Below are 26,850 nucleotides of genomic sequence, written 5' to 3'. Positions count from 1 at the left end.
AGAGGCTGGGAGTCATCTGAGTATGAAAAACCTTTCTAAGGTTCTGTAACCTCTCAAACCTTTCCTCAGTCTGGATCTGACATTTATTGTGTGCAGGCCTAGCATCCTGGTCCAGTACATCAAAGCTGTTTCGCATGGATTAAACATGGATCCAAGTGCTCTGCTGGACTCAGAATAAAGCATCTCATGGGGGGTATTTTCAACCTTGCAGCAGCCTTTCTTCATTAAGATTGCAGCCCCAGTGTTCTCCATGACATGGGAATCCCACACATAAGATTTGTGTAACTCTGCACAGAACAGTTAAATTTGCATTGTATCAAGGTATGCTCCAGCCAATGGGCCAGTGTAGTACAGGTGAATAATATGGAATTTATTAGGAACAGGAGTTTATGTCATGTCTGTGAAAATATGAACAGGGAGTAATGTTTCCTAGAAGCACAGAACTATAGACAGATCTGTGACTTCAAATGATTCTGCATGGCAGCTCTCTGAAGTTGTTTTTCTGTTATTTAAAGTACCCAATATATACTGTATATGTTTTATTCTGCTCTAATATTGCAGAGTATAGATGCAGTGTAATCTTACAATTTACCCCAAGTTTTCTATATGATGCATTGTGTGCTGGCATGTACATAATTTTAAAATGAAACAACTTTGTTGCTCTTTATTTTTATTTTATCATTTACCTACAGAAAAAAATTGACCAAAGCAAAATTATACACAATGACATTGCAGGAGAGGGAGGGAAGGGGGAAAAAAAAAGCAAAAAATAATCCAACAAACCAACCAGAGGGCAGAACATTGTTTACCATTTATCAAATAAATGCAAACCATACTTCTTAACTTCAGGTCATTTTGGTCTTTTGTTTAGAATTCAGTCTAAATCTACACTGCAACAAAATAAAAATGCATTCTTCAAGACTGGTTCATTTCCTCTGGTTTAGGTAGCTTGTCAAGTGCTCCCACCTCTGCAAAATAGGGAAAAATTATAATTAACACATATGTAAATATGCATATTTATCTTAGCAATTAAGTAATGAAATCCAGTTTCAGTAATATAAATTTTTGTAATACTTTTCTCAACTATAAAAGACCAATCTTTGAACTTTTCATATTTTAATTTATAAAATACTGGCTTTTTTTCCTTTTGATTGTCAATAATATTTTCCTGACACAATTCCAACAATTTAGAAACAGCAGTGACAGAACAACAATTATATTAATTTTATTATGTCAATTGATATTGCTGGATCCCAGAATCTCATAAGACTTAATATTATCTAATTACAGCTGCCATTCTACATGTGCTCTTTATGAGATGCACTTAAAGCTGGAGGGAATAATTTCCAAGAGAAAGAGATGAAGGCCACTTTTAGTTATTACCAAGGCACTTCTTAGCAGTAAAAATACTGCCTTTTTCTTGCAGATTAAAATGTGTATCTAATCTGAATAGCTATTGCCTGAATCTGAACCCCATCAGTGGGGTTCCGCCTCTTCCCCCAAGGAACAAATCTAAACCAAGTCTTTAAAGTAGTAAGGTTTCATTTAAGCAAATGTGTTGAAGGATTTCTATCATTAAAAAATATGGTTTTCACCTGCTTAATTTTCAGTTCTGGGTTTATGTAAGAGTTTGTACTAAGCCTTTCCAATAAATACTGTTAAGAGATAATATGCGACAACATTCTGTGTCTCATGCAACCTGAGACTACAAGAACTGTGTCTGCAAAAAGCCAGATCTGCAGGTTCATTTTTTGTTTTTCGTGAGGACATGGTAATACCACCACCTTTCCTGAATAAAAACAACTCTTTGTCATTACTGTCCCAAGAAGGGAGCCTTTTTAGCTCATTTATTGCAGGGAAGAAGTCTGTATTTCTGTGAGATGCTTTTTATTTTCTTGTCTGATTTAGCAGCTTTTAGCCTAAATAGAAGGTGTGTGATTGAGGTTATTTTACACCCTTTCTCCTGTGTCCAAATGTTTATTTTACCTCCTAGGCTCACACAGCAGAGTAAAGGAGAGTTTTGGACTCTTTCTTCACAGTGATACAGCAAACAAACTACTACTTTGTCCACAGTAAATATATATGCTAATAATCTACTTTAAATATGTACTTGAATTATTTTAGGCCCTTAGGACTAGCTATAAAGAGGTTTTGTTTTCAAATGCAAATTCAATTCAATAAACACTGGGTTCACATTTTCAGTAATGAGAATTATTTTCCTTGGGTGGTTACAAATAATTCAGAAAGCAATGAGTCAAAAGTATCCCAGGGATGCAGAAAGTAAACCAATCTGTGGAAAGTCTCTTTTAATAATGAAATTAAAACACAAATGTACACACAGTTCACAGCATACACTTTCCACTGAGTTGCTTATAATTTGTTGTATACAAAAGTAAGAACATGGAAGTTACTGATTTATTGAATTGTCTAGTTTTTGAGACCAAAAAAAATCCTTAAACATTTGCAGTAGAATAACTTTTTTCTACCTGTTGGTTTCTTTGCAACTCTGTGTTATGGTTTTATACATTTTGTTGACAGTTTTAGAAGACCTAAACTGTACAGAGTTTTTAATTCAGAGCACTCTGAGCTGTTTGCCAACATTCAGCTTAGTGCTGCTGCAATTTTGTCTTGCAACTTTATTGTAGAATAGGTGCAAAAAGAGAGATGTGTTATTTTGGCACTAACAAGTGATGGAATGGTATCAGAACTCTGCTACATCAGATCTCCACTGAGCTGCAATTTTCCAGGGTCACCTGCACTCTGTGTGTGAGTGATGCCAGAGGTGTTGTTGCAAGTCTTGCACACTCAAATCTGCAGCAGGTGTGTACATTAAGGGATAGTCTTGTCTCCTCAGTAAATTTCCTACCAGAAATTGTGAAAGATTAAAAGTTATTCACTAACCTTTCAGATGCAAGTAGGTCAAAAATTCAATTACTGTGCGCACAATGTTTTCATCAGCCAGGGGTCTTCCAAGGCTCCCTGGAAAACAAGCTGGCTGTTACTCACAGTAACCCTGGTCCAAAGACACATCATATGAGGCAGTGTGGCTAAGTCTAGGAGTACTCTGGGGAGGAAAAAAACCCACTAAAACTATCTGAAATTCCTTTTTCCTCAAAATCCTTGATGGAAAACCTCATTTCATGGAAGTGCAAAGCCTCTATAAGGGAGGCAACTGCAATTCTCAGACTCAAATTTACCCAGCTTTGTATGCCATTGCTGCATAGCAGCTGCTTTGGCACCTTCATGGTTGTGATCTTTAGGTCTTATGAGATCTGTTGCAGAAGAGAATTATCCTCTTCTGCAGCTCTCTCTTTTATGTCCACCTGAGCCTGCAGGGATAGGTTAAATTTCAAATTTAGAAAACAAATTCATCAGCTTTACAGAACAGTTAAAAGTTCATTCAGGTAGCCCGACTTTGTTCCAAATAAGCCTTTCAAATGATATAGAAGTGATTTGTGGCCCACAGGCTAGGCCTGGGTGTTTTTCTACAAGTCCAAAAAGCTGTGTTTTCACACAGGTATCTAATCCAATACACTTGACCTCAAGCTTGTGAAAATAGCTTTTGGATGCTATTTTAATGGCCTAATGGGTGCTTGTTATTGTACTTTTAAGAAAGATGCTTTCTGCACCTGTAAATGAGAGAAAGAAATATCAGCCAGGAGTTGGAGGAAGACACCTTGCTCTTTTTAGCAGGATGGAGAACTGCTCTCTATCAAGAACAAATGTTAAGCAATTTCCCCAAGATTTTTAACTCTCTGCACACAGATGTGGTTACCAGAACCAACAGCCCATTATTACATCACTGAAAACATTATCAGATGGGTCAGAAGGCAGACTGAGCTCAGTAGCACAAATTAAAACATTTATGAGAGTTGCAAGGGACACAAAGGTACATGAAGAATAAGCAATTAAGAATGCATTTAATAGGCTTGCACCTAAAAAATCTTGTCTTCCAGTCTTTGAATTCACACAAAGATATTATTTGCATTAATAATACTCTTTTATTTGAATTTTTCCTTAGCTTTTATTCCCACCTAACCTGTTATGAATTTTTGTTATTATTATATCAGTCACATTTTTGTCAAGATTTTATTATCCATGTGATATCTATTGGATAAACATTTTTTCTCCATAACTTGGAAATATTGTAATTATGTATCGCTCAGCTATTTACCTTAATTCTGCATAGTGGGTAACTTGCAGATTTCAGTCAACAAACCATTATGATCTTGTAACTTAAAGATTTGACTAATTGTGCTTATAGATGGTTGTAGTTTTGTTGTGGTTTTTTCTCCTGGACCTAGTATTCAGCTTACAAATTTTTCTAGGTTATCTGGAGAGCTTATGAATTTTGCAGTATTCCTTCAAGGAAAGCACAGTCCTTTGCAGGAACTCTTTCACATTAATAAAATAATATATGCATATATTGCCATTCTAAGGAGCTTTTGCAAATAATCAGGAGAAATCCTTAATTTTCAATTAAAATAATATATTGATTATCTTATGCATTTCTTATGCATTAAATATATATATATTTAAATCTCCTTTGGGCAGGAACTCTGTAATAAACTTCAGCTTCAAAGAAACATTTGGTGAGGGGAGAGAATGAAGTTCATAGCAGAGGCAGCTGTGTAATTTTGAAGTCTCATCCTGACAAGTTTGGTTGGATTTATCCGCAATTGTGGAGGCTCAAGCAAGAGAGTTCCATAAATCCATAAGTTCATATTCCTGTAAGGGACCTGGGATATGCACAAATGGCTACATTTTGCACAGTGATCTCTGCTGCTGGATTGCCAGTCCCTTACTTCTGCATCGTTTTTGACTGGCCATATATTGTTTTAACCCTCGTATTTGAGACATCAGTGTTGGTTTCTTTTCCTTATAAACCAACAAACCAAACTAAAGCACAGCACCAAAAAAATACCCCACACAAACCCCAAAGCCCCACTATGTAACTGTGACAGAACTGAACAGACAGTCCTTCAGAGAGTGCTAACAATTAAGAAATGTATTAATGTTTCTCTTCTCTTTACGAAGTATGCATGCATGAGATTGTAATTAAACACGTGTCCTTTATTTATGCACCTACTTGGCATAAATTACATTTGCACTGTTCTGGGTGTTATTTAAAATAGGCTCCAAAACCTTTGTTTTGCCCCCATTAGTGCAATGATAATTGTACTCAGTAAGTACTGTGGTCACTTTTATCAGCCTAAGGATGAGATTCATCCCAGCTCACTTTAGATGCCTGCAGCAGGTTTAGTGTCTCCTCAGGAGATAAAACAGGTTTTTCTAGAAGTTTCTGCACCTTATCCTGAAATAGGTGTTCAAAATAAAGCCTAAAAATTGTCAGCTTCTCTTCATTAAGGGAGTCTAGACATATAGAGGCCCAGCTTTGGATGACAAATCCAAAACATTAAAATCCCTTTTAATTGCCATTTACTAAATTCTGACACATGCCACATCTAAGCATTTTGACTTCAGTTGTGAGCAGGTTCTCAGTCTTTTAATGAAGATAATCCACCTGGCTTAATCAAAGGAAGTACTGAGACTTTGTATTTTCTATAGCCTTCATTACTGAAATATGCCTTTATGGACTCTCTTCTTTGCCAAAAACTAATTAATTCTGGAGTGGCTAGAGTGGCATTTGAAATACTTACTTTAACATATGAAAAGAGAAAAAAACCAAAGTTTTTTCAAAGCAGTATGATCTATTACACATTTAGAGCAACAAAATTATGATACATTTTCCTAATCACTTAGATGTTGTAGTCTATGAGCATACAAAGATCACAGTGAGTGGCCGAATGTCATTTTTCTTCCTTTCATATGTTTATTAGGATTTCTGTTGAAATGCAGAAATAGTTTTGTATCCAACTAGTCAGTTCAATAGTAAATAAATTACTTAACATAAAAAACAAATCAAAGATGCTTGTTTTCAGACTTTCATTACCTGCTTTAATATCCTCGTCGGGCGGTATTTCGCGTTTACCAGTGAAACCATGCTTGTCATTAAAAGATCTGTGGTTATCTACTGCATCTGATAAATAAATTAAAAATCAGATGAGTTAATGGACTCAGATTTTCCAATTTGCTTAGATCTGCTTTGGACAAATATGCTTCCAGACATTTACAGAACCAGTTAATATATTTAAGATGCATTAAACTTCTTTTCTTTTTTTTATGAATCTTTATTGTTAGATAAAAAGAATGAAGAGTGTCAGAGTAATTATGTGTAGCATTTGTCTATGTATTACTGAGACTGAAAATATAGAAACACTGGTGATGAATGTTACCACATTCACAAGAATTAATGGTAAAAGGACAAATATTTGAGACAGCTTGGTTTTGTATTACTTTTCTTACAACCTGCATTTGTTATCTCCACCTGTAAACCAGTAGTCCTGTATTTTGATCTTGTATATTGATTTTTCACATAGTGAACTGTTAACAGTCTTGAGTTTGCAAGTTACTGTTTTAATTATTTTGCTTTAATTTTAAAAACAATGTAGTATAATAAAGTCAAGTACTTGAAAGTTTGTAAAAAGATTTAAAGGAGAAATCTGAAATAGGTGGAAAGGTATACATTTTGTCATTCTGCCTTGACATGTAAGATACTGTAAGATTTTTTTAATGCTTCTGGTGATGGCGTATTTGTCATATGAAAATTACAGTTCAGAAGCACAAAATATGAGCAGATGTGTTTCTGGACATAAGGCCTCCCATCACACTTCTTTAGAAAAGAGCAGCTGTCATCCAAGACAACTCAGTTCTATGACAGGCATGTAACAAACACCTAAACAAGTGTTTTTCCAAATGAATTTGCTCAGTTTTGCAGGTTTAGACAAAACTGCTGTATTCAGAGAAGTGAATAACACAATTTTTGCATTTTGAAATAATGAAAAAAGTGCCTCACTTACGTGGCCCAAGTAGATAACCAGCACTATTCAAAGTCCAACCCCTTTTGTCTTTTGCCTTAAAGGAAAAAAACACAAGTATGTTATTGCACCACCTACACTCAAATGGACATCCTCTTAGCAGAAAGGAAGGCTCAAAATCAAGAAAAATATTTTAAAAATAAAGCTAATCATACTGAAGTAAATATTCATGGTGAGCTCTTGCCCCTCCCTGTGTCTATAGTGTTGCTATTGACATCCATGTGGTTTGACTGTTTCACACCACCCAAGCGATGACTGCAAATCACACTTTGGAGGCAGAAATTTTTACTTTATACTTGAAGTTTATATCACCACTGTTATATTTGATAGCCACCTCAGCAAACAGCAGTGCTCCTTTTTATTGCTTGGATTTACACGACAGCCTCTTCATAAAAGAAGTCCGTATGTACCTCATCTTTTCGGAGGCAGGTGGGACACCCATTCAATTTTGGTCTAGCAACCAGACATTCTTAGTCATAGTATTTTTTTACAAGGGAGCTAGCATTTAAAATCTCCAAATTCTTAACTGGGGCGAAAAAAAAAAAAAAAGGCAAACTGTTTGCAGCCCGAAATGGTTTTGGGTGCTGTATCCTTTGCAATCCCTATGTCTAAGAACAGTGTGCATCCGTGGGAGGTTCGCGCTGGTTCCTCGCTCGCTGAGACACGGATACTTACAGAGAAAACCAGCCCGAGCGTTTCCGAGAGGGTGGCACAAAGGATTAAAGACAGAAGCAGGAATCCGGTGCACCTCTGCATCTGGAAGAAAGCGCGGCGGGGTGAACGCTCCGCCCGCCCCGGGGCGCGGGCGAGCCGGCTCCGCAGGGCTGGCAGCCCCGTTCCCGCTGGGAGCCGGGCCGGGGCTGGGGTACCTTGAGCCGGGGCGGTCTGTCCCTCGCGGCGCTGATCCCACGGCGGGCTCTCACTGCATGGCCGCGGCCGCGCCGCGCTCCCGCCGCGCTTTACGGGCTTTATGAGCCCGGAGCCGAGAGCCGCCCACCGCCTCCCCCCGCCTCCCCCGGGCCGTGCCGCCCGCCGCTTTAGGAAGGGCAGAAATCGCGGCAAGCCGATTAGAGGCACTCGGGAGCACGACGCGGGGAGCCGGGAGCTGCGGCGCGGGCCGCCAGCCCTGCCCTGAGCTGCGCCTCCGCGTGAGGGGAGGCGTGAGGGGAACAGGATGCACATCTCCTCCGGGACACGGGCACGGGACAGCCTGGGGAAGGGCCTGAGGGAAGGAAGGTGCCTGGGAGAAGGAAGGTGCCTGAGAGAAGAAAGGTGCCTGGGGGAAGGAAGGTGCCTGAGGGAAGGTGCCTGAGGGAAGTACTCTGCTCTGCTCCGCTCCGCAGCTCCTGGGCTCACTCGCCCCTGCAATCCCTTTGACTCGAGCCCGCTGTCCAGCATCGGGGAGAGGAGCTGTCAGGGTCTGCGCTTCCTGCCGCTCTGTGCCTGAGACAGCGTTTCTTTGGGGGTTATATATAAAAAACAGGGGTTATGTATAAAAACCAGCTCTCTGCAGCGAGTAGAGCAGCCCTGGCCTGTGCGTTTGCAACCAGCGGAGTTTCACCAGTTCGCTTATCTTAGTTGTGGTTACAGCTGGCATCGGGATGTGCAAAACTGAATTACAAAGCAGAAATTCCAGTATTAGTTCCTTTTTTTCCCCCATCAAAATTGTACTTTACAACAAATTAGTTTATTCACTGCAAGTCCCTCAAGTTAATTTCTCTTTCAATGAGAAAACACCAGAGATGTTGCACAGAATAAGTTCCACTTACAGCTCCTTTTCCAGAAAGTGCTAGAGTCTCTGCAAACTTTTGAACAACACATTTATCATTCACTGGTTTAAAAGCAAGCTTTTTTTTTACTTTAATGTAGCATAATGCTCACAATCTAAGCTAGAAGTAGCATCTGTGTCTTGTATTTCTATTTGCTACCCTTTTTTGTTGGATGCAGTAGGGCTGTAATGGTCTAGCCTTGTCTTTGGGTCTCTGAGCAAAAACTGTTGGGATAAAGTTTATTTTATGCAATTCTTAAATGCTGATGTACATACATGTACATACATCAGCTTTGCAGATTTTATTTTATATTTTTTACCATTTGCTGAAGGTGTTCTCTCACCTATTGCATGATCCTCACAATTCAGATTAGACAGATATGGAAAATAGCAATATAATTTTTGCAAAGTGATGTTGTCCTTTACCTTATCAAAATTGCACTTTTGACTGAAATTCCTTAGCTTTCAGCTGTTAACTTCCACTAAGTAATTTTTGAAACATAAAGCTTCTTTGTGCACAAAATTTTTTCTTTTTGTTTTGTTATTTGAAAAAATAACCCAGAAGTCATATCAAGAGATGTCCAATTTTGCATTCAAGAAATGTTACAAAAATGTGTTAATTCTGTGAGCTTTGACTAATTTTATTTTTGATGTTCCTGTAAAAGGTATTTGAAATGTTTTTTAACCTGCTGGTTTTATTCTGATTTTTCATCCACAGTACCTGCACCTTCCTGTCAAATTAGAGTGAAACGATCTCTTCATCTCCACTAGAGTCAGATGCAAAAGAAAGCCTTCTTGTATACTGAAAGGCTTAATCCATCACTTGCCCATCATACTTTTTTGTCTAAATCTATCTTTATGTTAGTGTCAATTAAATACTTTTATCAGTCATTCCTACAATTGATGTTCTCATTCCCACAATTTTCTTTCTGAAGAATGCTATTAGTCTTTCTTTATTCCATAGAAATTTTAAATCTCACTGCTCAGAGATAAAAAAAAAGAGCATTAGTCTGATTAGTCTGAAGCCTGCCTTTCCCAGCTTAGCTTGACTAATGGCCATCTGAGTGACTGCACAGCTTGTTTTCATTGAGAAGGCCATTCAGCCTACTAATTCCTCCATTGATTTATTTATTGTCTGCTTAATTGTAAAGGCTAAATGCAATCTGCAGTAGCTGTTAGGTTATGCCTAATCCTCACCAAAGGTCCATCATCAGATAAACTCACAATGAAGCTCATCTAAATTCACTCAAGTCAATGGAACAATGAGCATTGATAACAAAACTGTCTCTGATGTCTCTCAAGTGATACATGACAGACAGGATTGGCTGTCTCACACAGCAAGATGAGTGTAATTTTATAGATGTGCTTGTGACTGCACAAAAATATTTCAAAAATAATCAAAAGAAAAACAGGGAAGAATACTGTTTGCAGCTAGAGCAAAAGGCTTTGAATTTTTAAGGAAATTATAATATGGATTAAATAAATGACAATATTGAAACATTGGACTTGGGAAATAAATATATTGCATTTTTGTCACTGGAGATTTAATTTTGAGAACAAACAGTAAATCCTAAGGATTCTACCATGTCTTTAATGATAAAAATGTCTCTTTTATACAGTTGATGAGGTAGGATGGACCATTTAAATTTTAATTAGCAAAAACATAAGCCACACAGAATGGCTATCTTGTATAGTAGGTAAAACACTGAATAAAAGTGGATTTTGCATTATATTTTCAAAGGGTCTGGAGTCTGCAGTTGACTCCCTTCACAGCTGAGATTACTGAGAGATAATGAATGAAGCAGGAAAAAGCATGTCTGCTATTTCTGTGTTGAAGTGGTCTAATAGGGTTGTTTTCACCAACTCACCAATTAATATTAAATATTAGTAACCTCTCCAGTCACAGTGATGTCCATCTCCACAAAAAATGAGTGAGTTTTTTTCCTACTTCCCAGGCAACATCAAGTGTAAACATATTGTTTAAGACCTTTCTCAAGTATGTACACAAAACCTCAAATATTATATGAGCAATTGTAATGGATTCTAGGCTTGGGTGATAAATAACCAGAAAAAAATGTCTCCCATATATGAGTAATTCAGTGAAACAATGACATTAGAGAAAGTTAATGCTTTATTGGAGGCGTGTCATCATCCAGCTAACTAGAAAAGATTGGTTGCAGAAGTTTCAAGATGCCTATTTTGAATCCTATTCAATATTTACCAGGTGATCACTAGAATGCAATGACACCAATAGCTTACATTGCTGTCTTTTCTGCATTGGAACAAATTTCAAATTTTCGAGATCAGTGTTTCCACCCTGAATAGAGAGACCTATTATAACTTAGCAGAAAGAGTCTTCTGAAGGCTCAAAATTAAGGAAAAAATATTTTAAAAATAAAGCAAATCATATTGAAGTAAATGCTCATGGTGAGCTCTTGCCCCCTGCCTGTCTAAGGATGGGTCAGAGGCACTGCCTCTCTCAGGAGCAAACACAGCTTTAAATATCTCAGCTCTGTGAGGGCTGAGCTTGGCACTCAGCTCCTGCTAGTGTTAGAGCTCAGCTTCTCTGGCTCCCTCTGAGTCCAAGCAGAACCTCTGGTTCAAAGGGCTGATTCAGGATTTATAGCTGCAGAGGCTCCTTTACCAAACTCTGAATTCTGATGCTTACCTGAAGGAGGCTGGTTCTTGGCTTAGTTTTCCATTTAATTCCTCTCTCACGGATGACTTCCTCCTCCTTTGATCAGCTTCAGTGGAAGCCCACACCTACCAAACACAAGGGAGTTTCTGCTCCTGCAAGACCTCAGGAGGAATTTCTTCCTACCCAAACCCTATAGGGCTGCATGCTCTTTAACATCCTCCTCACTGGTCTGGATGATGGGATTGAAAATCCCAAAACCTTCACCAAATCTGGTGGTGGCACCAAGCTGGGTGGTGCATAGAACATGTCAAAAGGGATGTCTTACAGGGAGAGCTGGACAGGCTGGAAGAGTGGGATAGAAAGAACAGTATGCAGTTTAACAAATAAAAGTGCAAGGCTGTTCCCCTGGGATGGCATAACCAAAGTTCCCAGGACAGGCTAGAATCCATTTGTCTGAGGAGGAACCTTGGTGAAAGGGACCTGGAAATCCTGGTGAATGAGTCCAGAGTGTGCTGCTGCAGCAAGGAAGGCAGATTGGATCCTGGGCTGCATCCATGGAGCATAACTAGCAGAGACAGAGCTGTGATCATCCCAGTCTAGTCTGCAATTGAAAGGCCACACCTGCAGTTCTGTGCCCAGTCCTGGTGTGCAACCATTCAAAAAAAGACATACACACATTGGAGAGGGCTCAAAGGAGGGCCACAAAGGTGATCAGAGAGCTGGAGAACCTTTTCTCTGGGGAAAGACTTGAGGAGTTTGCTCTTTTCACCCTGGAGAAGAGGAAGCTCAAGGGAATCTCATCATAGTTTTGCAGCTCCCAAAAGGCAGCCACAAAAAGCATGAATGCTCTCTCTTCACAAGGACACACACGGAGAGGACAACAAGCATAGGGCACAAGCTATACTCAGAGAGGTTTCATTTTGATATAAGAGAGGAATTTTTTACAGTGAAAACAATCAATGTCCCAGGCCCTTAGTAGAGTCCCCATCATGGAGGTTTTAAAGTCAAGTGGTCAGGGTGCTAAACAAGGAATGACTTTTCAAGGTCCATTCCAACCTGAGCTAAATGACAATAAGTGCTTTACCAAATTATGTGTACTAAAATGAGAAGCCACAGGAAAGCAGGTCAGTGCTTTCATGGTGCTTGTTTTTTAACAGAACAGTGTACCAGCTGCTTCATTAGCAAGTATGGTGCTACCTTATAATATAAAAAGCCTCACAAGTAGGCATTTCAGACATGAAATGTACCCACAGTAATTCAAAAAGGAGCTACAGAATAATATTTACATCAAATATTTTCCAAAAGTATTTTTATATTAAGTTAATTGAAGTGGGAAAAAATTGGCAGAATGTTATAAGATAGATATTCAGCTACAAAATACTTTTGTATCATGTTTGTTACTGGTTTTTATTTGGTTAAAGCAGAAAATAGAGTTAGCAGGATGATAATACGCAGCCTTCATTATCGTACTGTAAGTGCACCCAGTTAGTCTTTTTCTGCTGTGATAAAAAATAACCCATTCCATCTTAAAGGCTCACTGTGTAATTTGAAAACAAGTGTAATACCTGGGGTGGAAAATGGGGTGGAATACCTTTCTTGTTGTCCTTGACATCCCTTTTCCCAATTGCAAGTGGATCTGAGAGTTCCTCATCACATCTCTGCATACTCTGACAACATTCTTACGTTCCTCACAAACAGCCTGTCCCTTTTTTGGCATTTTATAAACTTTTTTCTTCCTTTTGGGTTTTGCCAGAAGCTCTTTGCTCATCCATGCAGGTCTCCTGCTCTGCTTTGTGTGATTTCTTATTCATAGGGATGCACCAGTGTTGAGGTTGGAGGAAGTGACATTTGAGCATTAACCAGCTCTCTTGGACATCCTTACCTTCTAGATCCCTACCCCATGGGACTCCTCCAGGTAAATCCTTGAGGAGGCCAAAGGTATCTCTCCTGAAGTCAAGGGTCATGATCCTATTCATTACCTGGCTTCCTCCATGCTGGATCCTGTAGTCCGCGGCACTGTGGCCAAGGCTGACCCCAACATTCACATGGTTAACGGCTGGATGTGGTGAACTTGCCAACCTTAGCAATTCTATGATTTTATGATTCTGTGATTCCCCAGCCAGTCCTTCCTTGTTTGTCAGTACACCTCTCCAGCAGCACACCTCTCCTCCATGGCTCCTCCACCAGCTGTGTCAAGACATTACCATCAGTGCTCTGCAGGAGCCTCCGGGCTCCTGTCTGCCCATGAGTTGTTTCTCCAGCAGAGATCAGGGTGACAGAAGTTCACCATGAGCACCAGAGCCTGTGACTGTGAAGCTCCTTCCAGCTGACTGGAGAATTCCTCATTGACTTCACCTTCCTGACAGGGTGGCCTGTAACAAACACCCACAGAAGTGTCACCCACGTTGTCCCTTGCATGTTGACTTCTTACCTGTAAGCTCTTGTCTGGTTCTTTACCCAGCCCATGGCAGAGCTCCATAGATCCCAGCTGCTCTCTCACATAAAAGAGCAGGTCCACCACCTCACATTGCTGGCCTGTGTTTCCTAGAAAGGATGTAGCCATCCATGACAGCATTCCAGTCATGTGTGCTGTCCCACCATGTCGCTGTAACTGCAGTGAGAATGTGCACACAGATCTCTAAAGCTGCCTGGTTTTTCTCAGTGCTGTGTGTGTTGGTGTACAGGCATTTCAGAGAGGTAGTTGATACTGCTGCCAAAACACTCCAATAAAACCACTTTGGAGACTCCTCAGTACACACCAAAAAAAGAAAATAGACTTAAAAAAAAAAAGTAACATGCCCCCACTCAAAGGCCTGGTTTGCAAGACAAATGCAGGAATTGATTTTGTTCTACCTATCCCCACAAAAGACAAAGCATAGGATATCCTAGATGTGGATGGACCTGACATAATATTTGATCAAGGAGAGGTTTAATTTGGCTCCTTGCAGAGCTACTTGGCCTTTTGTGCAAAGAAACTGTATGCCCTGAGTTTTGCATATTTATAAAATGGTATTGGAGCAATGTTAGAGCTTTATCCTAGTGAATCAGCACTGCTGTGATATAGGAGCATCTTGATTCCTATTTGTTACTTCTAGTGACCAAACATGAATTTTCAGGCTTCAAATAGAGTGTTTCCTCCTATTTCTATCTGAGGAAAATATATGTTTACTATATACAATCTTTTCCAATATTACTTCAAAGGACTTGAACTTCCAGAAGAAAATGACTTATTTGTTTTCAAAGAAAGTTAGAGATTTCAATGAAAGTTAGAGATTTCTATTAACTACTAGAAAACTACTTTATTATCAGTGTAAGAAGGCCATCAGAAGGTTTGGGGATTGTTTTTACAGAGTTTGAACCAGCAGTTAATTTTTAATTTCTTTTGCTTATACATGTAAACATGTATAAGGCAAAAATATTGAATTTAGTACTTACCAAGTCACCCCCACTGGAATACTTTTATATGTTGCAACTCAGAGTAAAATTATTACCGTCTTAGTCAATTCTCTAAATGTACAAATGCTGAGGTAAAAAGGGTAGTTTTTCTTTACAGACTACTTCTGTGTGTTTATTTTTTCTTTATCTCTTTCCTTCTTTCAGCACAGCAGTTCAATTATTACTGAAAATTTACAGGCTCAATTTTCCCTAAATAACTGAATAAGGCAAATTAAATAAAACAGAAAAAAAAAAGGACAGAAATATGCCTGTCAGGCAGGTACCTTACTACTTTTCTTGAATAATTTAATAATATTTATCAAATAAGCTTTGTAGACACTGAAAAAACAAGAAGTATTATAAACTGTGAAAATAGCTTACCTTTTCTTCATTATAAATCTACAGAAATTTCATAAAGGTTTCTGTAATGAACACTTGTATCAATGTAGACTTTCCCAGCATGATAAAACCAGGAATAATTATGCTTATTCTTTTTGCATAATTGGTTTTTCTCCAGGTGTTCTGGGTATCATCAATATATCATTGCAAAAAGAATTAATATCAGTAGCAGCAGAGTCTGGCATGACCCACAAGTTAACAAATTAATGAATATGGGTGGTCTAAAGCTTTTCCTGCACTGTTGGGTAAAATATGTACATACACATAAAACAGACTTTTCCTTTTCCATCTGTCTTTGGCTAACCAAAATGGCTTTTTCTAGTCTTTGGAAGTTAGTAAATACACACTCTGGTGAAGGTTATAAGGAAATGTTTCATAATCAAAGCCCTAATATTGAACAACTGCACATTTTGACAGACAACTCAGTTGCAAGATGATATTCTATGGCAAGAAGAGTGTTTTGCCAATAGAAGGTTTTAAAGTACTGAGAATTTTAAAGGTTGTATCTGGTATTTTGAATTAGGAACAACAGGTAGATGAAGAAAGGTGGATTGGGGCAGGGTAAGAAAGGTTAAAGTTGTCTTTTTACTTGCAAATGTCTCTCTAGGCTACAGAAAAAGACATTTAAACAGGAGTAGAATTCATTTTGCCCACCTCCCTTTAGGCAGCTGTGCTGGGCTGGTCAGTTACCTCAACTCCACTGAAGAGACTGCTTCAACACTGGAACTTAGAGTGCAAATCCATCTTGAGATAACTGCTTCAGGATGAGATGTATCATTTTCTGAACTCCACTGGCTTGTTGCTTTCAAATACGCCACCTTGAACAACAATTTCTTATGTAAATACCCTGCAGGGTGGACATGGAAATGATTTACTTACCCAATGGTGAAAACAACATGCCAATTCTAGTTACTTTATGGAAAATGAGAATACCATGCTTGTTTGTAAGGGGAGGACATGCTCCACCAGCTTTAGCCTGCCTGTTCTGACTTTACCTTTGTAGGTGCACTGGTTTGGGCTGGAACAGATTAAATTTCCTTCACAGCAGCTCATATGTTTGAAAGCACACCAGCGCTTCAGCTATTGCTGAACAGTCTGCACAGCATCCAGGCTTCTTCTGCTTCCCATGGCAGAGTACAAGAAGCCAGGAGAGGGCCCAGCTGGGATACCAGTCCCTTCAGTATATGTTCAACCTATATCAATATTCTTAGTGTCTCATTGGTGTGGCAGACTGTCTGCTCTGGCTTCCTCATTGACTTTGTCAGCAAATTTGTTTATGTCACGTAAATGTAGCCTCCTTTCAGAAATTTGTACTGGTAACTGGTATTCTGGGTGTACTGATCCTTCTCAGCAGGATCAGTACAGAAATCAACTGTGATAGGAAGTACATTCTGCTTGCTTTGTGAGCAGGCATTTATCCTCACTGATCAGTTCAAGACTAAGGTGAAATTGGGCTTCAGCTGAATGTGGAGAAATAAGATGAAGTAATAAATTTGCAAGAAGTATTGTCACAACTTAGCTTATACTCTTTTAAGTTTTTTGTACTAACATTAAAACAGTATCTAGAGTCCCACAGGCAAACAGCTGGAAAAGAGCTGCTGTTTGTATTTTAGGAGCTAAACTTGAAGCATCAGTGGCTGCAAGATTTCTCTGTGTGCTGTGGGGAAACAAAGCAAGTGCTTTCTCTGCCTTATTTATCAGCAGATATCTTCTGAGTGATTGGAGAACTTCTCTTCACCTTCCTGCAGGGGAAAATGAGACACCCCCTCTTCCTTTGCTCCTCTCACATAAACCAAGATGCCTCAGCTGTGAATTAGGTCATTCCAGATTTCCACTGGGAAAAATAAATGCTTCAAGAGGAGGAACAGAATGGAAGAAGGATCACTGTCCCATCTGTTAAATGGCATGGTGTCTTTGGTTAGACACTAATCAAAAGGACAGTGCTTTCCCTATCTTAATTCCTTACCATGCAAGCGAAGTGAAAATGAAAAAATAAGTTATACCTTTGCCAAGTGATTCTGAAGAATATTACTTTTGATTAATCCTTTTGCTGTTACAGACTTCAACATGAAGAAAACTGGTTTGTTAATAAAATAAACCCCCTAACCATTAAGTTGAAAAATGTATTTTACTTTTTCCATTCATGAATGTGGCTCCAAATTTCAAGCTGTGGTAGTTAAAATGTGGTTTTCCTTTTTCACTTGTAACCCAGGTAAGAAAAAGTCAGTCAATGAAAATAAAAATGCTGAAAGATTGTGCATAAAAGAGTACAACACATATTAGAGTTAGTTTCTTCCATTGCAAAGGTCCTATAGGTACTGTGTGCATAATACTTTTTAAATGTATTTACCATAATTTTTTAAGGCTATGAAAAAGCTTACCCTTTGAAATGGCAGTTCTGTTTTTTTCTCACATGAACCACAGATATTAGAAATAGCTAGATAATTTTCTCTTCAATGATTTCTGTCACCACAGAGATCTTCCTCTTGGTTTCTTTAAAGAGCATCACATTTTTCTGTCAGTTTTCACTGTGTGGCCTACAGTTAGAAAATTACATTCATGGTTTATATAAATGAAATTTACTCATTTTGTATATATTTATGGCTAGCTTGCTTATTTTATTAGTATTTTATTCCTGCATTAAATCCTATTTGAAAAATGTATGTGATATTTAGGGAAATTTTAATGCTTTGAAAGACATTTCAATATTTAGAGTTGTCTAGAATATTTTTTATTAGACTTTTGTAAACTAGGACCTTTAAAATGCAATTGGTGTCAACCATGAAGCCTTGTGAGTCATTCTGGGCTGTTAAGAAGCAGATTAATCTTTTCTCAAGACAGTATTTTTAAAACAAAGTACTAATTCATAGAATATTCAGAAAATACTAAATAGCAAAATAGCCCTCTCATTTGCAAAATAATCCCACTGTAAGCAATGTGAATTACATTTGTTTTTGTGCATTTCCATGCATCCTGATCACTGTTTTCTGGACACTGCCTTATTGCTCACTCTGATTCATTGGATACTCTCCATATTGAGTTTTCCTGAAATAGTTCTCACCCTTTGCCTTTTTGTTTCTCTTTTGTTTGTTCTGAACTTCTCCCTCCCCACTCTGCAACCCCACTCTGGCAATGAAACTGCTCACAAAACTTCAGGACTTGGCTGAAGATTGCATTGACACTCCGTGGGGGTCAGAAACCTTGTCCCACTCATACATCAATCAGTTCTTTTTAAATAAGCCTTACCTTTACAAAAAATGCAGTATGGAGGTTAACACCTTCCAAACTTCCTTATTAAGCCATGTTTAAATAGATTTTTTTTTTTTAATTTCTAAATTTAGGGTTCTAACTCTGTATTAGGATACCTTAATACATTATTTGATTACCTGTGAATTCTAATTAGCTTCTTTGCATCTATTTGCATGAAATACTATGTTTTTGTAAATTTGTGTTGTTTATTCTTTGCAGCTCCACATTTAGTTGAGATGGGACTAAAGAAGTCCAAACTATATCCAACCTTATTTAGGAAGTATCTCCAAATAGTTTTACCTTATAACATTCATCAAGCATTTATAACTTATGCAATTTAAAACTGCTACAGTCAGATTTAAGAAAAAAACATAAGACTACTGTTCCTCCCCTAAATATTACTTTTAATGACATCCATCATAACAATCTCCCATTCATCCTCACTTTCCCCTCCTTAGGAGATTTTTAAGACAAATAAGGAAGAATGTCTTTAGTTATTAGCATATAGAGGGTCATGAAAATTAATACGTATTTTCCAGTTTCAGTTACTGTTGGGATCATTCCTGTGGCTTAGGTCCCATTTGCTGCCTTGTTTTCAAGAGAGCATGACCCCACACCTCGGTGCTGCTCCATCCCCTGTTCCATATCTCCCTTGTCATGGTGCACAAAGCTCCCTCTGTGTTTCTGCTCCTAAGGTGTGCAGACAGCTTGTCCCTGGTGAACCACAGCCAACACAAGCATGCCCTCTTACTGAACTTTTGTTTTTCAGTATTTTAGCCACAGCTACCCAGGGAAGTGGTAGAAACACGTCTCCTGGAAACATTAAAAAATATGTGAAGGTGGCACCTGGGGACCTGGTTTAGGGTGCTGGGTGAACAGCTGGACCTGATCATCTTAGGGATCTTTTCCAGCCTTAACAATACTGTTAATAAATTGCATTTGCCGCTGTTGCTTTTTCAACCGTGACATTCACTGTGACGCAGTACACGAATAAAAGCACATAATTTCATGTGGATCTTTGTTAAGCTACTGACAACCACATCCGAGTGAAAACAGGAAAATGGGGATAAACTATAATTACCCAGACTGGCCTTTGAACACAACACAGAAATGTGTGGTGCATTCATGCAATGAGTATTATGAGATGTTGATGAGTGCAGGCACACAGAGCAGCTCATTTGGGAACCCAGGCACAGGAGCTCCTCCTCTCTCAGGGTCTGCCCAGTGCTGAACACAGCCCCAGCAGGCAGTCATGCTGCAGCTTTTTGCCTTGCAGTAGTGTCAGGTGTGAAGCTCTCCATGGACCTTGACTACAGATGTTGTGCAGGTTACATGGTCTTGACTTCCCTCCAAACTGTATGGCAGCCTTTCCCTTAAAACTGCCCTTACCCTACATTCATTTTTTGCTGGATATATTTCTCTTTCTGCAATTTTTCATTTATTCTTTTGCTTGGGGGTTTTTCCATTACCTATATATGTTTTAAAACTTTGCCTGCTCTGTCACAGGCATATTCCTGTCATAGAGGTTCATCTTTACTCTGTATTGAATAAGTAAGGATTTAGATTCAGATCACCTTCAGGTGCTCTAAATCTTAGGAAATTAAAATGTTGTTGGTACAAACCAAGAAATACCTTTTTAAACAATATCTTGGGATGTAAAAGTCAACAATCCTTGGCACCCGTACTGAACCCTCTTTCATTTTTCCCTGTTTTCCTGCAATTGTAACCCAAAATGGGGTGACATTCATGCAAAAGGCGACAGTGGGTCCCGAGGAGTTCCTTCACACCACTGTAGAATGAGCCTGTAACTCACGGAATCACAGAATGGTTTGGAAGGCACCTTTAATGAACACCTTGCTCCAATCCCCTATTGTGAGCATGGACATGGATCCAATAGATCAGATGAAGCTCAAAGCTCCATCCAGCCTGACACTTGCACATCTCAGTGCAGCCTCTTCCCCACAACACAAGCCACAGATTTATCAGTTCCTCTAGCAGTACTGCTTCTGCAGGACCTGTGGGTGAACAGAAGAATAACAGCAGCACAAAAGCCAACAACTGATAAGGACGCTCTTTAAGACCTCTCTGCATTAATTTTAGAACAGTGAATATCTTGTCCAAAACAAGATTTGAGACAGAAGGGTTAAAAGAAAGATTGCAAATAGTTATTGTAAAACATGGGGAATATAATACCTGATCCAAGTTCAAAATATCTAGAGACATAAAATATAGGAGAGGAATGTTCTGTCTCTTGAATCTATTATTTTTTTAATTAAGAAATATAAATTTGTGAGATATTCTAAAGCCTTAGAAGAAATGAAAAAGAATAAAAAAAAAAATCTTATTTTGAGTTCTTGCTTCCACAACATCACGATTGTCATTTCTGCAATAGTTTTGTGAGCCAGTGGGGTGGTGCCAATGCAATCAGCTCATAATGCAGCTCTGTTTCATTTGCTACAGCAATTTTGAGAACATAATTGCACAATGACTCTTTGCATTTTCCTAATGAAATTATGCATCCTCCACCCTCTGACGACTGTATTCTGATATGCAAATTTTTACCTATGTCACATATAACAAATATATCTTCATATGATATGAAAAGGAGAAAATAAGCTTCTTGTGCAGCTTGGAGTCTTGACTAGGGTTTTTCTGTCCAAGATTTTTTTTGGCCTTATTTTTTCCTGTACACTTTTACAAGATTTTTTTTGTATTGCTACCACCTAATGGTCATAATGTCTTGTCTTAACTCTAATGGTAGTAATTTTGTCTCACTCATGTCCAGCTTTCAGACAGAAATCACACAATAGCTTTTGTCTTTTTATAAAAAAGTAGAATAGTAGTAAAATACTAAAATTACTGCCAGACTTTCATCACCCATTTTTTCTATTTGCATGGTAAAGTCTTTTTCCTCAGTGTTCCTGAAATTCTAATGACAAAGAGGGTTATGATTAATTTGCAGATAGAATACCCCTTTTCTAAATGCATACTGCTCAATAAATGAACAAGCTGCTTACAGTAATTAAAGTAATGTCATGCTGTGCTCAAATTGCTTGTGCTAATAAAGCTAATTGGCAACAGCAAGCATTAACTGTGATTAGTCATATGCATCTAATGTCATCACCAGTGCCTATAATTTTCTACACAGAGGGAATTTCACATCTGTTTTAAATCACTTGTCTGTTGCCTGCATTGCTGTTCTTTCCGGCATTAAATCAGAGATTCTTCTACTACAATAGATGATAAAAAAGTTGATTTTCTTTTTTTCAAAGGAAGAACTGCGTAGTAGAGAATAAGACATTAAGCCTTCAGCCTAAATAAGTGAATAAGTGCTTGATTTCAGTTACATTAGCAAATCTGCATTTTCCTTCTTTTGCATATAGTCTGATACTCCCTTCAACAGAACATAGATTATTTGCAACAGAACATTCATTTTCTCAATTTAAACTGCACACTGTATTTCCCCATAAAATGGATGAGTCAAAAGATCCATTTTGTATTTGCTTTGGAAATTTGCAAGCAACCATTATCAAGAAGATAATCTTTTACACCATGCAGTAACTCTTAGCTGTAAATAGAACAATAATTATTTGCTGTGTCTATCCAGAAAGGTAAATATTAAATTATCAAGAATCAGGGGGCTGAAAATGGAGTTTTAGAGACCAAAATTATCCAAGAATTCATACAAGTCTTTTTCATGAGTTACATTTACCAGATGTCTCCAACTTGCATAGATTTCTAGGTTCTCTCTCCAAATGGGTACATTTTCTAGAAATAGACATGTTCTCCAGTTCTGCAGCTGAGGATTTTTTCCTGTGCTGAATGAGTATTTCATGCATTAATCTGTTTGCTACAGTTCTTAGTTTGCTTTTGTCCAGCTGCTTGGATGTATTGATCTATGTTTAGTTATGTTCAACCTATGGCTCACACATAAGGATGCAGAGCTGTCCTGTCAACCTCAGGACCAGCAAAGGCAAACCAACCCACCCCAGCTCACACAGAGAGGTACCTCAAGGAAAGTAAAGAGAGCACGTGCTCTATGAACAGCCCTAGTGATCCCTTTTTTTTATTTAACAGGAATGTACCTTTTCCCACTTTCAGTTCTATGTCCATTATTCAAAATGTTACTTAGCTGATTGCAATTTTTTAATCTCATTTCAGAATATGATTAGGTCATGACTTTTTTCATAATTTTTCATTTTTTTAAGACTAAATTCCGGATGTACTCATAAAAATCCTCATCAATTTGGAATTTGACATGATCATACTCATGCATCACTGTGACCCGACTCTGTGGTTAATGTGGTTAATGTGTAGCATTCTTTCATTCACTGTGACCCGACTCTGTGGTTAATGTGTAGCATTCTTTCACAGAAGAATCTTGTTTTGCAATAGAACTTAATTGTAAAGAGGTAAATCTTTTTCCATAACAAAACATCCAGTTTTGAATCAGCTTCAATTTCTTGGATTGTTTTTGCTTATGTAAATCACAAATTGTTTAATTTTGTTGGGTTTTTGAGAGATCCCATAAAAATTAAGAATACACCTTTGAAATCACATCTAGAACTCCAGGTATTAACTTTTATTTTATCAGATGACAACTTTAATTTTATCAGATCAACTTCATTATATCTTTTTAAAATTATCTAAGCAACTTGTTTGTGAGCTCAGGGGACAGTTATCATATGGCTCACTTTTACCCATGTGAGTGAGCAGCTATTTAGTTGATGGCTGGGGTTAAGCCATGACAAGTCCAATGACTGCAGTTTTTTTTATTTTTGACAGCTTGGATAACTTTACAAGTTCCCAGAGCCTTTACAATGACAGCAGTATTTGTATTTTAGGAAACAGTAATCCTGTTTTCTTGGGCACACAAAATCAGTAATTTACCTCTGTGAAAGATCTTTTAAAAACCCCGAGGTTTTACCCATGCAGTACCAAGATATGAAAAATGAAAAATTATGAAAAAAATTTTTTTTCACGACCTGATCATACTCTGAAATGGGATTTAAAAAAGAAATTGCAATCAGCTGGGTAACATTCTGAATAATGGACATGGAACTGAAATCTGAAGTGGAAAAAGTCATATTTACCAAGAGTACTCAGCATTTTTTTTTCAAGCTCAACAGCACCACTAAACACCAGTTTAGTGAAACACTCTTCCTATCCAATTTGGTGAGCTCAGTTACTTACAAACACTGTCGAGGGAGCACAGCCAGGACTCCTGGTCTTGTGAGAGACTGGGCACAGGTGGTTGGTGAGAATGTTTTATAACTGAAGACTTCAGGATGCTCTCTGCTACAGAAGTTTACTACGATTGAAAAGACAAAGAGAGTGCACATGATCAAATACGATGCAACCACAGAAATAATTGATGTTGAGACTGATTATGAAGAGAAAATACTTTGTCTGTAAGCAAAGGAGACACTGCAATGACAGGGAAAATGTTGAGCTTTTTCTCATGTTTGCTTTCAGGGGGCATGAGTGGATACTCTGCATTGGTTAATCCAGTGATGTATTTGCTGTAATCTGCCCTCGAGAGGGTCCAAACTCCTCTGATATCAGTGCTGCCTGTCAAGGGTAGAATAAAGAGTAATTGGTTTTGGTTTATAAATACTACTTTGTACTAGAGGAGTGGAAAAGCACAAAATAGGGCCTATTTTTATGGGGCTTTAAGGACACTAAGCTAATAACTAGTAAGCACAGGTTGTAATAAGGAATAAAATTAGAAAATAAGCAGATAAATGCAATCTTTTTGTCAAACATGGAAAGTTAAAGGGAATCACAACTGTGAGATTTGGTATTACAAATGGGGTTGTGACCTTAAAAGCTAATCCTAACAATAGAAACAGAACATATATTTCAATTAATTTTTTAAAAATGACTGATAAAAATTCATATGCATCTGAGGAACTTGATTTGTCTGGGGCTACTTTGAGGTGTCATGGGATAGTTACTTAATTCCTTTAAACTTTTCTAGTCACTAATTCATCTTGTTACCCTTCTCAGTTTGAAAGCTTCAAGGTACTTGCCCTCCCTTAGGATTTCACATTCCACAAAGTCACCCACCAGCCTAACAGGTAAGTAGAGCAGTAAGGGACAAGTTAACCTACCTGAGAAGGAAATGCACGCTGCTTCTTATGTAAGTGCTGTTCAGTGCTAAAGAATATCACTTACATTTTATTTGTACTTAATGTTCTGGTGACTAGGAAGCAGGAAATTTGAAAGTATAATTCTTTCTCTTGCCTTTTCCAACACAAAATCAATCTGTTTTCACAAGGATGGAGGAATGGGGAGTAAAGAACATTCTAGGGAGGGAAAACTCAAAGTGTTTTTGTGAAAAGACTGTCTGCATCATTCAGTCTTAATTAGCGTAATTACATCATTACACATGACACATATTCCTGATAACCATTGCAGAAACAGGGCCCTCTAGAGGATCACTCAGGATCTACTTCATGCAGCTCAGGAATGCTGCCTTCTCAAACATTAAAACTAATTAAGTCACTCCTCTCAGACTAAATAAATATGACAAGGTACTAACAGATAAATATAGGCAATCAAAATATTAGATGTTAATTTTACATCAACTAATAATTGCTGATGCCAACAACACACCAATCATTCACAAAAAGTGTCATCCTGGTCACTGTTCAAATGTTTTCTGCAGAAAAATTTTCACCAATACAGAAGTGCCCAGTTCTGAGTAAATCTCAGTTTAATGACTTGTCAGACCTTTTAAATTTTAACATATGGAGTATTATAATTCCCTGGCAGTACTTCAGTACTACAGCCAAGACTGCTGAGTTTTTGTTTTAATTATGGAGTTAGTAAGATTATTATGGTGTATTTAATTAAGAAGGTTTTTTAAAATTATTGTAAGACAAAACTGTTCATCTTTTTCTTCCTTATACTTTCACAGCCACAATAGTCAGATTTATATTAGTGATTGCAGTGTGATGTGCAACTGAGGAGTTTTACTATGCTGTTACTTTACTGTGTGTGCTCAAATTTTGAAAAGGGGCCATTTTTTCCCTTTCCTGGTTTTGGAAGGATGGCTGTGTCTTTCAGTATCACATTCACAGCTGTTGGAGAACATACCACTACTACTGATTATCTCAGGTTGCAAATAGCTCTAAAACTTGATGAAAATAACATAAGCTTTGATCTCAAAAACATTTAACCATTCATATTTTTATTTAACAGCTCTAACCTATTACAAATAAGTTTGGATCTTTTAACTAAACAAATGCCTTCCTTTAAACATACTGACAATAGTAAAATATATTACAGAAAGTGATTTAGATTTTCTTAAATACTTATAATAAATGCATCATGGGGAAAAAAAATGCCATGAGTGAGATGAGTGGTCATGTTCTCCCTTCTCATTGTATTACAACTTGGCTGTGCAGCTCAGAAGGTTTTGAAGAATTGGCTATTATTATCTAAGCAAATTGAACTGTACAAAACCTCACTGAACTTCATGTCCCACTCCATTTTATGAATTTCACTTTGGTTCAGAATTTTTTCTTCTTTTTTTAGCATTTGATTTCTTCAATTTCTTCTCCAGACTCTTTGTTTCATATTCTTCCCTGATTCCAGTATCTCAGTAAATATAATTTTGGGAAGTTTTACTTATTTTCAGTCTCCCATAGAGAAAAAATACATCCTATTTGGATTTCTAGTATTTTGTCATTTCTCAAGAAGTTAGTGAGGGCAGGGAGGAAAACTAGAGTAAGAATTTAAACATCAATAATCTTAATTATGCTGTATGAAATCAAGTTAAACTGAGCTTTCCACAAAGCATGTGACAGACCCAGAGTTCAAGCTGATCTAGAATGAAGTGAAATTCTAGTCTTTGTTACGAAGACTGGTATAAGAGATATTTTTATTTACCTCTTTTCAGCTTTTACTTAGCAGCCATCACATCTATTCAACTTGTAACATCTGTGAGAAAAGAACTTTTACTTCATAAACACTTATGTCTTGAGTATGTGATTTTTGCAGTCCTGGCAGCAGTTCATTCTATCTTCTCACTATCCCAAATAATTCTGTGTAATCTTCCATGAATGACAAATGTATACTGACAGGATTTTTAATGGAGAGTAAGGAAGAGCTTTCTGTAAATAATTCAAAACCTGCAAACATTTATCTGTCACCCTAATTGTTATTTTCATCCTTGGACTGTTAAAGGAAACAAAAAAAACCCAAAAAAATTTCTAGCACTGGTTCCTTTTCCTTTATTTCTGTAAGAAATTATCCTGATAAAACATTTGGAGAATAAGGACACAAATGTCTTCTACTGAAAAGCATTAGGAAATACTGACATGGATTCTGCTCTCCCCTTTACTTCTTAGACTAAGAGCAGTTTGTTTCAAGGTTCAAGTATTATTCCTGTAGGATTTCATCCATTCCCTCCTCAG

At 37.8% G+C, this 26,850-nt stretch overlaps 1 protein-coding gene across 1 annotated transcript; it reads right to left on the bottom strand.

Moving 5' to 3' along the window:
• Window positions 1-633: 633 nt before the first annotated feature.
• Window positions 634-8,724, bottom strand: GAL (galanin and GMAP prepropeptide). Its single transcript, XM_039728521.1, has 6 exons — window positions 7,808-8,724; window positions 7,614-7,694; window positions 6,921-6,975; window positions 5,954-6,040; window positions 2,902-2,979; window positions 634-968 (listed from the first exon to the last, which is right to left on the bottom strand). Exons 2-6 carry the CDS (start codon window positions 7,692-7,694, stop codon window positions 916-918), a joined length of 354 nt encoding a protein of 117 aa, XP_039584455.1. The 5' UTR covers window positions 7,808-8,724; the 3' UTR covers window positions 634-915.
• Window positions 8,725-26,850: the final 18,126 nt, after the last annotated feature.

This window comes from Passer montanus, unplaced genomic scaffold, assembly GCF_014805655.1.
Source record: "Passer montanus isolate IOZ18808 unplaced genomic scaffold, ASM1480565v1 scaffold65, whole genome shotgun sequence".
Classification (NCBI taxonomy): Eukaryota; Metazoa; Chordata; class Aves; order Passeriformes; family Passeridae; genus Passer; species Passer montanus.
The sequence above is the reverse complement of the archived record's forward strand: the minus strand, read 5'-3'. Positions and strand labels throughout refer to the sequence as shown.